At 38.2% G+C, this 12,063-nt stretch overlaps 1 protein-coding gene across 1 annotated transcript in view; it reads left to right on the forward strand.

Moving 5' to 3' along the window:
* Positions 1-12,057, forward strand: part of LOC117031782 (zinc finger protein 585A) — a gene marked incomplete at its 3' end in the record, with an annotated part of 55,578 nt that extends 43,521 nt beyond the window's left edge. Inside the window, exon 5 of the mRNA XM_033122479.1 lies at positions 10,588-12,057. Within this exon, the coding sequence (XP_032978370.1) occupies positions 10,588-12,057 (1,470 nt within the window). The remainder of the gene's footprint in view (positions 1-10,587) is intronic.
* Positions 12,058-12,063: the final 6 nt, after the last annotated feature.

Genomic DNA, 12,063 nt, shown 5'->3' on the forward strand with positions numbered 1-12,063 from the left:
CTCCTCTGAGGAGATGCATTTGACACAGTCATTCCCGACATACAGATACTCATAAAAGAGCTCACAAGACGTAATGGGCCATTGTCCCATCCTTAGTACAAAGCCGCACCTCCTCACTTAAATTCCTGAGGATTATTTCGTCAGTTGAGGGACTTATGTATTCCTGACATTCATGAAATAGCTCTTAGCACTCTGCATATGCTCAACATTACTAATTCCTGTACTTTTTTTTTCTTCCTTTGGTTTTTGATGACAACATATTCCTTTTAACAAATTTTATAATATTAATCACAAATCGTCCACTTTGAATGGTGTTTCCTACAACTGAATGCTGTAAAATCTGACTAAATTGTTATGTAAGAGGCACTTCTGTCCCTGGGAGACTCTTGCTGTAGAGGCTTTAGCAACCTCTTCTCATGCCTCTTGGACTTTCTGGACCACCCATGCTTCCCATAAAATGCCCATGAGCCTCAGGTGCAGGAAAGTGCCCCCGTTATCATGTGAAATGCCATTGCAGCAGCATTGTGGACTGCACACTTGTCTGTCCTGGAAATAGATACTCACAGGTCGGGAGTCTGTGACTTTCAGTACCCAGGTGAAGAGTGTGCCTTGTGTCCTAAAAGCAGTGTCCCTCAACCTCGGGATGGCCAGTGAGACCTCCTGGCCGAAGTGCAAGTGGTGTTTAAAAGACAGATACACAGGAGCTCTCTGGCACATCCTACATGCAGCAGGAGGTGGCCTGGCCTGCTCTGTGCTCCGTTGGTTGGTAGATGGTGCAGTGCTGGAGGAGGTCATCCTTATTCCAGACCCCTTGACTCCCTAGGGAACCTCTTGGGATCAACAATGAACAGCAGAAGGCGTTCCCTCATTTTGCGAATGGCATTGCCACTGTGACTCATAACGGATCTCCCTGGAGAGCTGCTTCTTTTCCTCCTTTACCTGGGATTTCTGTGATAAAGACGGGACCCAAGATAGTACAATTGGCCAAAGTTCAAGCACTCATCTTGGTATTGGAGGATGCACTAGCCAATATTGGTCCCATCTGTACCGTTTTACAGACATTTCATCCATTGCCAATGAACTGACTGGGTGGTTCAACCAATGACAATGACAATTTCCTCTCCATTTAGTCCCCTTTTGGGGAAAGACTCTGGGCATCTTGCTTCCCCGATAACCAAACATATAAATCACGGTTACACATGAGTCTGGCCATACTAAAGCCATGATACAAGGCGTCGTTAAGACACTCCTTTGAAGTGCTTGATGTCATCCATGATGACCAAAGGACTTAATGTCACTTCTCAAAATACACAGTACTGGGCTCTTGAACAAAAATCTTTTACTTTCTTTACACCCTCATGCTGCAGTCCTCGTAGAGTGCCACATTAGCTAATGAGTTCAAATCCAATTAAGGGCAACATGGCACCTCTCGGTCATCAAACATCAGATGTGAATTGTAATGGAGTCTGACTCCATTATCGATGTTTGACTTCTAACAGCCCTTCTTCGAATTCTTGCTACGTAAGATATTTTCATTTGTGAATCAATCTTCTCCCTTTTCCTTCTTTCCTTCCTTCCTTATTTCCTTCCTTCCTTCCTTCCTTTTTTCCCGCCCTCTCTCCCTCCCTTCCTATCTGGATAACTTTTCTTTTTGTGGCACAATTGACCCAGCTAGAACCTCCGGTACAATAGTGAATAGAGGTGTTCAGCATGAACATCCTGTCTTCTAATATTAGTGGGGAAACTCCAGGTTCTGATCATGAACTGTGATGCTATCTGTGGGGTTTTCTTAGATACTCGTTATCAGATGGAAGAAGTTCCATTGTGTTCCTAGTTTGTTCAGCATTTTTATCATGAAAGAGTGTTGAGTTTTGTCACAATGCTTTTTCTGTCTGTGAAGATGATCGTGTGGTTTGTAATCTATTGATATGGTGAATTGCATTGCTGGATTTTTGGATGTTACACCAGCCTTGCATATTTGGGATAAGTCCCACTTGGTCGTGGTGTATAATACATTGAATATGTTTCTAGATTCAGTTTGCTAGTATTTTGATGGTGATTTTTGCTTCTGTATTCATAAGAGGTATCGATGGTCTGTGGGTTTTTTTGTGATGTCTTTATCTGGTTTTGGTATCAAGGTAATGGTGGCCTCATTCGATGAGATAGGAAGTATTCCCTTTTCTGTCATTTGGAAGAGTTTGTAAATGATTGGTATTATTGGTTCTTAAATGTTTGGTAGAATTCAGCTGTAAATCGTATGGCCATAGGCTTTTCTTTGTGGGTAGTGTTTTGGGTACTGATTCAATCTCTTGTGATAACTCCATTCAGAGTTTCTGTTTCTTCTTGACTTAGTTTCTATAGTTTGTGTCTTTCCAGGAATTTATCCCTTTTATTAAGTTATCTAATATATTGCTGTACAATAGTTCATAATATTCCTTTATACTCAGTTTTTGTTTCTGTATAGTCAATAGCAATGTCATCTCCTTCATTTCTGATTTTAATAATGTGCGTCTTCTCCCTTTATTCTCTGGTTAATCTAGGTAAAGATTTGTCAGTTTTGCTGATCTTTTCAAAGAACCAACTGTAATTACTTTGATTTTGTATCTTTTCTTTCATGAATTTCTAATCCAGTCTTTATTATTTGTTTCCATTGCTTGCTTTAGGTTTAGTTTGCGCTTGTTTTTCATTTGCATAAAGATGTAAGGGTTAGGTTGTTGATTTGAGATCTTCTTTCTTAATACAGTTGACCCTTGAACCACATGAGTTTGAACTGCTTGGGTCCACTTCTACACATATATTGTTTCAATAAATATACATTTGGCCCTGCACATCCCTGAGTTTTGCATTTACAGATTCAACCAACTGTAGATTGAAAACAGTATTTTGTGTCTGTGGTTAGCAGTCCATGGATGCGGAGGGCAGACGGTATGCATTGTTTTATGTTATTTTATATAAGGGACTTGAGCAGCTGTACATGTTAGTCTCCATTGGATTGGATCGTTCTGGAACCAAACCCCCATGTATATAAGTTATGACTGAGTTTTTCAGGAGTCAGAATTTATATGTGTATTTTCACCTGCTCACGGGGCGTCACCTCAACACCTGCATTGTTCAAGAGTCAACTATAAAGTTGTTTATAGCCATAAATTTCCCTCTAAAAACTGATTTTGCTTCATACTACAAGGTTTGGTATGTTGTGCCTTCTCTTTCTGTCATCAGAAAGTATTTTCAATTTCCTCTTCAATGCATTAGTTATTTAGGAGACCGGTGTTTAATTTTTGCATATTCGTGTATTGCCCAAATTTCATTCCATTACTGATTTCTTATTTCATTCTACTGGGCCAGAAAAGATACTTTGTATTATTTCTGTAGTTTTAAATTTATTGTAGTTTGTTTTGTGCCTAATACATAGCACATGATGGAGACTTTTTTATGTACAGTTTAGAAGAATTTGAATTGTGCTCCTGTTATGTGAGGTGTGTTGTATATATATGTCTGTTAGGTTTAGTTGGCTGATAGTTCTGTTCAAATCCTGTATTTCATACCTGGCTTCTCTCTCCATATTGAGTATGACAGTGAAGTGTCCAACTGTTACTGTTTAATAGTTTATTTTTCCTTTCACTTGCCAGTTTTAACGTTATGTATTCTGGGGCTCAATTGTTGGATGTGTATATGTTTATACTTGTTACAATATCTTCATGATGGATTTACCATTTTGTCGTTATAAATATTAATACCTTTTTATCTCTAATAACATTTTTGACAGTGTATTTTGTTTCATATTACTATAGATTTCCTATGGGTGCTGTTTGCATGGAATATCCCTTGCCACCCTCTTACTTTCAACATCTTTGTATCTTTGAATGTAATGTGTATGTCCTTAGACCGCGTATAGTTGAATACAGTTGGAGCTTGTTTTCTTTCTTTTTTTTTTCCTAATCAATCTGACAGTCTCTGCGTTTTGTCTGGATTGTTTAGTTTGCTCACATTTAATGTTATTTCTTATACGTTTGGATATTTGTACGCCATTTTGCATTTTGTTTTCTACATGTATCATGTATTTTTCTCGTCTATTTCTCTATTGTTTTGTAGTATGTGAATATTTTTTCATGTAACATTTCAGTTCATTTAATGATTTTATTCACAACATTTTTTGAGAGTTCATTTAATTAGTTATTCCTTTAGTGTTTACCATATACAGCTGCCATATACACCTGTACTTAGCAGATCTACATCAAGTTATCTTAACTTAATTTTAGAGATGTATAGACAGGTTCCTCCTATGTAAGTTTATTCTTCCTACGCCCTCTTTTGTGGTATTGTTAGTTAGGGGTTATGTTTTGTTATGTATGTTTTATGTTATTAATCTTTGTTTCTCTTCATTTTTTATTGTGCATTTGAGTTACCATTTGGTATTATTTCCTTATTCTAATATAGCTTGACTCCCTCCTACCTCTTTTATGGTTTTCTTGGAAACATAAAAACATGTGTGTGTGTTAAAAACCCAACATTGCACACATGTACTCATTGTTGTACACAATTACTTTTTAAATCAGTCAAGACAACTTTCTTTACTGTATCTTGTCATGCGATTCTAGCAGCAAACATCTCTCAATTTTTGTTCTAGCAGCAAACATCTCTCAATTTTTGTTCATCTGGAAATATTTTCACTTGACCTTTATCTTTAAAAGATCATTTTCCTGGATTCTTTGTCGATAGTCCTTTTCTTTGAGTAGTTAAGAGTATATCATCAGCCCACTACCTCCTGCCCTTTATGGTTTCTGACGACGAATCTTACTGAGGAGTCTTTGCCTCTCTACCCTGGAAACAGAAACTTCCCACTTGTCTGTGTGCCTTGGTGATTTTTCATTCTACTTTCTTGTGGTAAATCCGCACCCCCAGGTAGTTTCCTCACATGTGACCACAAATTAGTATCCAATCAAAGATTGAAAGGACCCTTTTGTAGATCTCCATAGCTCTTTCTCTCTCTCTCTCTCTCTCACTGTAGCTACTAAACATGAACCTTTATTAGAATTTAATGTTATTTAGGCTTGTGATTTAGGGGTTTAAGGAGATGTCCTTTGAGCAGCTGAAAATATTTGTGTTTTATACCTCCCCTTAGAAGCAGTCAAGTGAATATTGTTTCTGTGTCACTCTTAAAGCTGCATCTTCCTAAACATTTAGAATCATCCATATCCCATGAAGTGAAACCATCTCCTAATTATTTCCCATTTACAGGGTATTGTTCTATAAAACCAGAAGTGATCTTCCAGTTGGAACAAGAAGATCCATTGTTAGTGGAGGACAAATTTCTAAATGGGAGTTATCCAGGTGAGTTTTAGAATACCGGTAGAAGGTATCCCTGGAAAACTAAATCCAAATTGGGATCGGTTCAACATTGGGCAGCTTTGGAAGTTTATATACACGTAGATCCAATAAAATGTGGGTATGGAGGATATAAATTTAAAGGATACAACGTTACCGGTTTTCATCTTTTGCATTAGGCAACAGTGTATCATTTATACCTCACAAATCAAATAATGAGTTTTTATTTAACCAATAGAAAGTTAAATATAGAGGAAGATTATAATGCTAACTAAAATGGAATTTTAAAGCATGGCAAAAGAGAGAGAAGAGATACAAGGTCTTTACAGTTAAGTTCACGAACTTGCCACCATGTGCATACATTGGCAGCACTGTACAAACAGCTCACCAAGGTTTCTTAATCTTGGTATATCAGTGCCTCACAACCGTGTTTGTGTCGACGTGTGGTGGTGTCTTGCTGAGAGTCGTACATTGTTGTTGCGTGTTTTTGTGTGCTGTCGCAAGAATGAGTGAGGTAGAATTAGAGCAATGAACAAACATTAAATTTCGTGTTCAAGTTGGCAAGAGGGGAAGTGAAATGAGAGACATGTTAGTCCAGGTTTATGGGGATAATACCGGGCGGAAAACAGCAGCGTACAAATGGATTCAACATTTTTCTGAGAGGAGAGAACGCATCACTGAAGAAGAGAAATCAGGTTGGCCAGTCACAAGCAGAACTGATAAAAACATTGCAAAAATTTGTCGAATTGTGCGTCAAAATCGTTGGCTTACTGGGAGTAGCATGTCAGACCAAGCAAACATCGATAGAGAAACAGTCAAGAAAAACTGAACTGAAAATCTTGGCATGAGAAAGGTGTGTGCAGAAATGGTCCTGAAGGATCTCTTGCATCGCGGCAGTGCACAAGCTGACACTGCACTGTCTTTGAGGGAGTTTTTAGCCAATTAACAAATAAGGGTATCGGAACACCCTTTCTATTCACCTTATCTGTACCCTGGTGACTTCTTTTTTTGCCTGAAGATAAAGGAAATATTGAAAGGAAGACATTTTGATGTCTTGACATTCAAGACATCAAGGGTAATATGACAGCTTTGATGGCCATTACAGAAAAAGAGTTCCAAAATTGCTTTGATGGGTAGACTAGGCTCTGGCGTTGGTGCATAGCTTCCCGAGGGGAGTACTTTGAAGGTCACTAGTGATATTCAGCGATGAGGTATGTAGCACTTTTTTAGGATGAGTTCACGAACTTAATTGTCTGACCTTGCATATACACCACTCGGATTTCAAACAAGATACAGTGGATGACAACTGTGATTCTAGGTCAAGAGTTGGTAAGTTATGTTATTTGAGCTAAATACAGCTAGCGATTTGTTGTTACAAATAACAAGTTTTTTGAGTACATTGTTTGCGTATCGGTTATAGCTGGTTTTGTGGTACAACAAAATGGCTGAATAGTTGTGATTGATATGATATGGCCTACAATGACTAAAATATTCACCATCGTGCCCTGTACATAAATGTTGGTTGACCCTGCTCTAGATATTAATAGCATATTTTATGACATGCTAATATACATTGATATGTGTTTTTTAAGCTCTGTACTCTGAAAATATAGTATAAGCTTTCTCTGAAGAGTCAGTGCAGTAACAAAACATAATTTTATTTTGGGTTAGAAGAAAACATTAAGCTCGTAAAGCAACATAATTTAATAGAACTAGAAATTACAGACAGTATGAGAACAAAATACCCCATATTTAAATTAAAAATACATATAACTTTTGGAAAATCTATTTGATCAAGGGGTTATCAAAATTTATAAAAGTATGAAATGTATTTGTGAACCTGTGTGTGGAGGTCTCTGGTAACTCAGTAGAGCTGTTATATTAGAGTTTATTATAACAAAAGGTTACAGATAAAATCAGGAAAGGGAAACGTCACACAGGACAGAATCAAAGAGAGACTGAATGCAAACTTATACTCTTCTCCCGATGGAGTTGTATGAAAAGTCCTAATTCTGCCAGCAGCGATGTATGACAGCACACATGAAGTATTGTCACGCAGAGAAATTTACCCAAGCTTTGTTGTCCAAGGTTCTTATTGTGGGTCGGGCATGTGGGGCTGGACCACCTGCATGATTGACCTCATTTACTCAGCATGTAGCCCGTCCAGGGAGCCCCAAGGCCCCAACCATAAATCTCAGTGTTAGCCTGAACTATTCATTGTGGCCCAAGCCCCCAGGTATGTAAAGACACTATTATCAGGCAGGCTGTTCCATGGGCTTACAAGTCGTCACCCACGACTTTGTCAGAGTGCATTCATTTCTTTGGAATGTGCAGCCTGTGAAAACACCAAACGTGCTGAGATTACCCTTTACTGCGCACAATTTTGGGGTATGAGTATAGCATCTCTTACTGGAAGGTTTGAAGAACAAGGAATTTTGAGGATACTTAGGCAAAACAGAAGTAATTAATTAAAAAAATACATAAATGGATTAAATAGAAAAGTGTAATAGTATAAATTAAATAAAAGCCAAAATGCGGTTTTTGGAATGAAAAGAATAAATAGAATTCATATAGTAATTATCCTATGATGTTAATAGTGAGAATGTATTATGTAAGAAGTTACAATGGAAATGTGCTTAGAAATACAGCTGCACAAAATATAGAAATGTTTGAAAATCTTTAAGCAACATGAAATTGAATTAAATGGATGATATATCATGTTCGTAGATTGGGATACCACTCTAAAATTCTGAATTCTTACCCATGTTGTATAAACATCCTTGAAGAATGGGATGGTGTAGGATCTTTTCTAACAGGTACTAAAGATATATTGTAAATCTGTTGTAACTAGCACAGAATGCTACTGTCCTGGGGATAATTACAGAGCTTTGAAACAGAGTAGAGAGTCCAGAAACAAATGCATGCTCTAATGACAACTGATTCATGAACCGGATGACAGTGTAGAAAGCTGCATAAGGCATTTATATGAAAAGTGTCATTGTGCCCCAGGTTTATACCCTACCATAAAACTCAATTTGCTGTGGGCTCATACCGAAGGGATTTATGTGCATTTGTTTTGGTTTCCATGTTTCTAAAAGCTGGGAAGGAACAGAGTAATGTGTGGGAGACACTTGCTATGTACATTCCTCACAAATGTGTTGTTTCTATGAAGAATTCATATCTTGTGATCACTTTGTAACTCTGTCCTTCCACGGCGCCGTATTTATAGCGGCTCTCTTCTTCTCCAGCAGTCAGTCCATCTATGCCCTTGTTTTATTTTTTTCCTAAGCACTCATCAGGTCTTCTTACTTCTCAAATAATATTTCAGAATCTCCACTTTTGTGTCCCATTTGAAAACTTCACAGGCCTATACTCCCTCCCATACATTGTCTGCTTCCTGTGATGGCAGTAATCATGATTCCCGAGCTCACTCCCTCCCTGGATTTGATCCTACTTTGTCTGTGCTTCCCTGAACGCTTATTCACATCTCATTTGCCTGGTATAACCTTGTATCCTTAGTACCTCAATATCAATAAGGAATAGGAATAGGCATACAATGGATATTTCAGTGAATAAATTTTGTTTTCTAGTCTCTTTCTCTCCTAATTTGTCTCTGAGCTCTGTCCTCTCTATCTGCTCTTCTTCTGTACAGTAACTCCCTCCATGCTTGTGTCATCCATCCCCGTAATTCAGGCCTTTATATCTCATCCTGATGACCTCGTTTAGGGCAGCTGTACCTCAGTGTTATGGTGTCTTTATTTCAAATATAACCAACTGAAGATGAAAATTTTCTCTCACAACGCAGACATCCTTGTTTTCCACTTGCATAGTATTTTGTTGAATTTGAAACATGTGATCCTAAGGTTCTCACAACTGGTAGATACCAGGTATGTTGAAAAGTGTATGGAAAGCAGAGTGAAATTTGGGAAAGTGATAAAACTGGTTTTTACAAAATGAGTGAGCATATTAAAAACGTGATACTTAGGATTGCTGGTCAAAAAACGTTTGCTTTTTGAACAACAGTAGTGAAATCTAAAGTACGAAAGCCAGAATAGAGCAGTGAATCCCACTGAGGTGGAAAGATACCTTTTCCTTCCGTCACTTTTACACTTCTTCTTGGGCATTTGTGTTCCTAAGAATGACACCCAGGAGAATCAGAGCTTGGGTTTTAGGATTATTTCTTTAAATACGAGGAAATTTGTTACATTATAAACTTATTTTGGTTTTGATATGTAGAATGAGAAAGGGAAACGTCCAGATGGAACATGTGGACTAATGAGTATCCTATCTTTTTAATCTGCATTTGGTAGTTTAAGAACCTGGATTTTGTGAAATATATAGTGGGGCATATATGTATATGACTTACTACATTAAGAATGTTACATTTCATAAAGTATTTATTTTTTAATTTTTCATTTTTAGAAGACTGCCAACTTGATCTTTTTGAAAAGAGCCAGGAAAACCAAGACAAGTGTTTATGTCAAGTTTCTTTCACCACCAACAGACCATTGATTGCAGAGCAAGAGAAAATTTCAGGAAAACCATGTAATCTGGGCACAGACGTTGTTCCTTTCAAGAAAAATGACCTCTATATGTGACAGTGTAGGGCCTACATACTTGGATCTCTACCCGTTGGCTCCTCATAATGAGTCAGAAAAGAAGATTGATGACTGTAATGCATCTCATTCCTGTACTAGAAATGAGAGAAGAGATACTGGAGAGAAATCTTCTGATTACTATCAGAATGTGCAAACTTTCAATTATGTGCCGGAATTTTCTTCGGGGCAGTCTTTTGAATCTAATGAACGTGGTTGTGCTTTGCATGATAAAGCTGTCTTCATTACGCGGAATAGTGCTTACGCAAAAGAGAGATCTCATTATAAATTTGGAAGAAAGCTATGTAATGAATCAGCCCTTGCTTCTCCCAGTATTCACACAGAGAAGAGTCCCTGTGAATTTCATGAAGATAAATGTAATACAATTGGGAGCAGATTCAGGAGGGTTGCTCAACTTCAGAGAACTGATACAAGAGAGAAAACTTTTGGTCCAAAACCACAATTCAGTGAATATCAGAGAACTCACACTGGAGTGCAACCACTTGAGTGTGGGAAAAACTTCAACTACAATTTAGCCACTAAGGTACAAAACAAGACTCACACGGTAGAGCTACCTTGTGATAATAATACACGTAAGGAAACTTTCACTTCTCAGTCACCCATTGATACACAGCAGAGAACTCAAGTGAGTGAAAAACAGTTTGAGTGTAATGAATGTCAAAAATCCTTTTCTAAGAGGTCAATCCTTATTTTACATCGAAGAAGTCACACAGGTGAAAAAATTTATGCATGTAATGACTGTGGGACAGCTTTCTCCCGGAAATCTACCCTAGTTGTACATCAGCGAACTCACACAGGGGAGAAACCATATAAATGTAATGAGTGTGGAAAAGCTTTCACCTGCTCTTCACTCCTCAAAAAACATCAGAGAACTCACACAGGGGAAAAAGCCTATCAATGTATTGAATGTGGTAAAACTTTCAAGCATAAGATAAGTCTTGCACTACATCATAGAACACACTCAGGGGAGAAACCCTATCAATGCAATGAATGTGGTAAAAGATATACCCACAAGTCAAGCCTTGCAAAACATCAGCAAACTCACACAGGGGAGAAACCGTATAAATGTAGTGAGTGTGGAAAAGCTTTCACCTGCATGTCGTCCCTCAGAGAACATCAGAGAACTCACACAGGGGAAAAACCCTATCAATGTAATGTATGTGGGAAAACTTTGAAGCACAAAACTCGTTTTGTAGTACATCAGAGAACTCACACAGGGGAGAAACCCTATCAATGTAATGAATGTGGGAGAGCTTTCGCCTACTTACCACGCCTCAGAGAACATCAGAGAATTCACAAAGGGTTGAAACCCTATCAATGTACTGAATGTGGGAAGTCTTTCTTCTGGAAATCTAATCTGAATGGACATTGGAGAACTCACACTGGGAAGAAGCCCTATGAATGTGCTGAATGTGGAAAAGCTTTTGCACACAAACAACAGGTTACACAACATCAGAGAACTCACACAGGAGAGAAACCCTATGAATGCAGTGAATGTGAGAAAGCTTTCGTCTCCTTATCAGGTCTCAGAGAACATCAGAGAATTCACTCAGGGGAAACACCCTATCGGTGTAATGAATGTGGTAAACTTTTCGGCAAGAACTCAGCTCTTGTAGCACATCAGAGAACTCACACAGGAGAGAAACCCTATCAATGTAATGAATGTGGGAAAACTTTCAGCCAAAAGTCAGCTCTTCGAATACATCAGAGAAGTCACACAGGGGAGAAACCCTATCAATGTAATGAATGTGGTAAAACTTTCAAGAAGAAGTCATCTGTTGGAAGACATCAGAGAACTCACACGGGGGAGAAACCCTATCAATGTAATGAATGTGGGAAAACTTTCAGCCAGAAGTCACCTCTTCGAATACATCAGAGAACTCACACAGGGGAGAAACCCTATCAATGTAATGAATGTGGTAAAACTTTCAAGCACAAGATAAGTCTTGCACTGCATCATAGAACTCACTCAGGGGAGAAACCCTATCAATGCAGTGAATGTAGTAAAACTTTCAGCCGAAAGTCACATCTTGGAAGACATCAGAGAACTCACACAGGGGAGAAACCGTATCAATGTAATGAATGTGGGAAAGCTTTCGTCTCCTTATCACGACTCAGAGAG

Source organism: Rhinolophus ferrumequinum, chromosome 12, assembly GCF_004115265.2.
Source record: "Rhinolophus ferrumequinum isolate MPI-CBG mRhiFer1 chromosome 12, mRhiFer1_v1.p, whole genome shotgun sequence".
Classification (NCBI taxonomy): domain Eukaryota; kingdom Metazoa; phylum Chordata; class Mammalia; order Chiroptera; family Rhinolophidae; genus Rhinolophus; species Rhinolophus ferrumequinum.